Source organism: Ischnura elegans, chromosome 4 (genome assembly GCF_921293095.1).
Source record: "Ischnura elegans chromosome 4, ioIscEleg1.1, whole genome shotgun sequence".
NCBI classification, from domain to species: Eukaryota; Metazoa; Arthropoda; class Insecta; order Odonata; family Coenagrionidae; genus Ischnura; species Ischnura elegans.
Genome location: NC_060249.1, coordinates 77,469,542 through 77,472,936, shown reverse-complemented (window position 1 = coordinate 77,472,936; position 3,395 = coordinate 77,469,542). Strand labels below are relative to the sequence as shown.

Sequence of the window (3,395 nt, the reverse complement as noted above, 5' to 3'; positions counted from 1 at the left end):
ACATAGCAATATGTTTATTCAAAGAGACAAAATACAATAATTCACACAAAGAACAAGTGTGGCCATGAAAATTGCTTACAAGCATTAAGGGCCAGCAAACAGGAGATGAGAATATAGCACAAAGATACATCAAGTACAAACAATTGTTTGAGTTGGGAATTAGCAAAAATGTTAACATGGAACAAGCGTTGCAACCCAGTGTACAAGATGAAACCTGAATTCAGGAAACCAAGTCTGCATCATCAGCCACTTCCTGACAGGAGAAAAGAAGAGTTCAAATTTAAAAGTCATGCAAAAATATATTCTTTTGTAAGAGCTGAATAGAGCTCCCAGCCTTTCAATTTGAACATGATTTATATAGGTAGTCAGTCTTCTGTGAAATCTGTAGTTTTAATACAAATTCTAGTAATACAAATGAACGTCGAGGACAGAAGGGCAATAGGATAATTCCTTTCATAGCCATTCTACTCCAGCCTACTTTACTTTCATACATATCCTATTCGTAGAACATAGATTAGGAATTATATTGTACTCAAGGGCTTTGTGAGGATTGGTGACTCCTTAAGGTTAGCACAAACTCCTTATTTCTAAGTTTCTACCCATTTAATTTCTTCCACTTGATGCGTTTTTCAGGTGCTAAGAAGATATCACTCTATCAGAGGGAGTTAATGCTCCAGTTTATGCTGGAGCATTTAGACCTGGCTCGTGGCCGAATCAGTGGGCCGCAGGCAGGATTGAGGAAGTCTGAGTTGTGGAGGGAGCTCACAGATCTCCTCAATTCCTGCCCCACTGGAGGGAGTAAAACCCCGGAAAAGTGGTCAAGGGTAAACTTCAACACTGCATAAATTGAACTGTGGTTCTATCACCACGTAAAGGTATTTAAATGGTATTTCCTGTTTTATCATAGTCATGGATGGACTGGAGATCAGACACGAAGCAGAAGGCCATGAAAATAAGGAGGTCGGCCCAGCAGACAGGGGGAGGGCCATCTACTGTCGTGCCACTGACTGCCCTCGAAGAAAAGCTAATTGCTTTTATCGGGGAAACGGCAGTCAGTGGCATTCCGGGAATTGTCGACCCCCTAGAGGTGAGGCACCATGTCATTTATCGTAGCAGTGAAGGTAATATCCAATTGATAAATTATGGTGTAAGTTTGCTTACTTTATCGCATTTCAGATTGTGACAGTTATGCCCGATGGGAGCTTGCCATTTTTCGTTGAGGAGGGAGAGGCATCAACATCAGCTTCCACCGTAGATGGTTCTACCCCGTCCACCTCGGGAATGCCTCCTTCTGCAAAAAGGAGGAGGATTTGTGGTGAGTGATGGTTCAATTGTCAGTATAAAGACTTCTAAAATTTATGTCATGTACCATAATATTGATACCCATTGATTAGAGTTAATATTTGGGCAAATTACCTGACAGCAGCTTCAGTGATAAGGTTGCTCATGTGAGAATTTTATTTTCCTTCTCTTTAGACGCGGATCTCGATGAAAAGGAGGAGAGGGCCCTGGCTGCAAGCGAGGCTATGGCAGATGCTATTCAAAGAATAGCATCTGCTGTAGAGGTTGTAGCCAGAAACTCTGAGGAGACGAGGAGAACATTGGAGGTCCTCACAGCATCTGTGACAGAGATGAAGGAAATGTAAGTAGTGCAGTTAGACTGCTAAACAACCTTTCATAGAAACAAAACTTACCTAATATTGAAGGCGTCTGATAATGTCTCCCCTCACCGCTCTTGCTTCTAGAAGCAGGGCCCTAGCCCCTTGTTCCACTGGCGGTGGTCTATCAATTTCATCCTCCATATGGAATTCATCATCTCCATATGGAACTCCACCCAGCATACACATGTTGTGCAGGACGCTGCAGGCATTGACAAATTGGCATACTTTGCTAGGGTCATACTCCATTTTCCTGGCTTGGAGAAGGCATCTAAACCTTCCCTTCAACAATCCAATGCATCGTTCCACTGCTGAACGTGCCTTCACATGAAGGCGAGTGAAACGTGCCTCGGGTGTGCCCTCTGCTGCATCCAAAATTGGGGTATGGAGCCATGGCTCATGTGGATAACCAGAATCACCTATGGAATTATTTAACACAGAAATTAGAGATTCAGTTTTGAAGAAATTTTCATGACAAACTTAATTTAAGAAATACTAACCTAGCAACCAACATCTCTCACCCGTAGCCCAAAATTCTGCCAGCTTCTGGCGAATGGCGGAATTAGCCCACACAAAAGAGTCATGGCTGCTACCCGGGTATCTCGCCAAAATATTATAAATTTTGAGATCTGAGTTGCTAACCTGAAAGTGGAGGATGTTCCACATATGACATAAGTCAGCCAACCATGCACGATAACATGTTCATTTGTCTATTGCAAAATGATGTAACTTACTATTTGCACATTAATTGAATGGAATAGCTTTCTGTTCACATATAAGTGCTCTTCCTCCCTTGGAGCTTTTATGGCTATATGGGTGCCATCAACATACCCCAAAACACCAGGCATCCCTGCATTTTGGTAGTTCCTGGAAATGTGGAAACCCTTTTTATTTATGAATGCTCTTTTATCTTTTCAGGATTAAACAACATCTTAGGAAGTAGGTTTTTTAATTGTATCATTTGCTGAAGTAAGCACATTTTTTTAAAACGTATCATTTGCTGAGGTAAGCACACATTTTTTTTTTAACGTATCATTTGCTGAAGTAAGCACACATTATTTATTTTAACGTATCATTTGCTGAAGCACGCACACATTATTTATTTTAACTTATCATTTGCTAAAGCAAGCTAGTCATTCTTTGTTTTAAAGTAATATATGCCAAAGTAAGCTAGTCATTCTTTGTTTTAAAGTAATATATGCCAAAGTAAGCTAGTCATTCTTTGTTTTAAAGTAATATTTGCCAAAGTAAGCTAGTCATTCTTTGTTTTAAAGTAATATTTGCCAAAGTAAGCTAGTCATTCTTTGTTTTAAAGTAATACTTGCTAAAATAAGCTAGTGAAATGAAATCAAGGAGATGACTGTGGGTGTCAATATCCTGGTAAAAAAATCAGTGTGCTGCTATTTGCTGATGGCATAGCACTCATAGACGAGACTGAGAAGGATTTGAAGAAGACTTTGACAAATATGGAAAGGACAATGACCAGATATCAGCTGAAAATAAAAAAAAATAAGACTAAGGTATTAGTACGCAGTAAAAGAGAGGAGGTTAAGGCAAAAATTAACCTGGAGAAGCATAAGCTTGAAAAGGTGAGAGAGTTTTCTTAACTGGGAAGCCAAATTACCTTCGATGGATGAAGTAAGAAGGAAATACTCAGTAGAATAGTGCAGGAAAAGAGAGCTTCTATGAAAAGAATCTTCTTACAGGTAAAAATAAAAGCATAGAAGCAAGGGAACA

At 39.8% G+C, this 3,395-nt stretch overlaps 1 protein-coding gene across 1 annotated transcript; it reads left to right on the top strand.

Moving 5' to 3' along the window:
* The first annotated feature begins 259 nt into the window (after window positions 1-259).
* Window positions 260-2,805, top strand: LOC124157685. The gene is made up of 5 exons (XM_046532624.1): window positions 260-824; window positions 908-1,087; window positions 1,177-1,315; window positions 1,477-1,642; window positions 2,577-2,805. Exons 1-5 carry the CDS (start codon window positions 621-623, stop codon window positions 2,599-2,601), a joined length of 714 nt encoding a protein of 237 aa, XP_046388580.1. The 5' UTR covers window positions 260-620; the 3' UTR covers window positions 2,602-2,805.
* Window positions 2,806-3,395: the final 590 nt, after the last annotated feature.

Bases quoted from the DNA above. Each gene is read 5' to 3' on its own strand.
- LOC124157685 (XM_046532624.1), top strand. From the start codon at position 621: ATGCGTTTTTCAGGTGCTAAGAAGATATCACTCTATCAGAGGGAGTTA. The intron at 1,088-1,176 runs GTGAGGCACCAT...ATCGCATTTCAG, and splicing joins GAATTGTCGACCCCCTAGAG to ATTGTGACAGTTATGCCCGA. The intron at 1,316-1,476 runs GTGAGTGATGGT...CCTTCTCTTTAG, and splicing joins AAAAAGGAGGAGGATTTGTG to ACGCGGATCTCGATGAAAAG.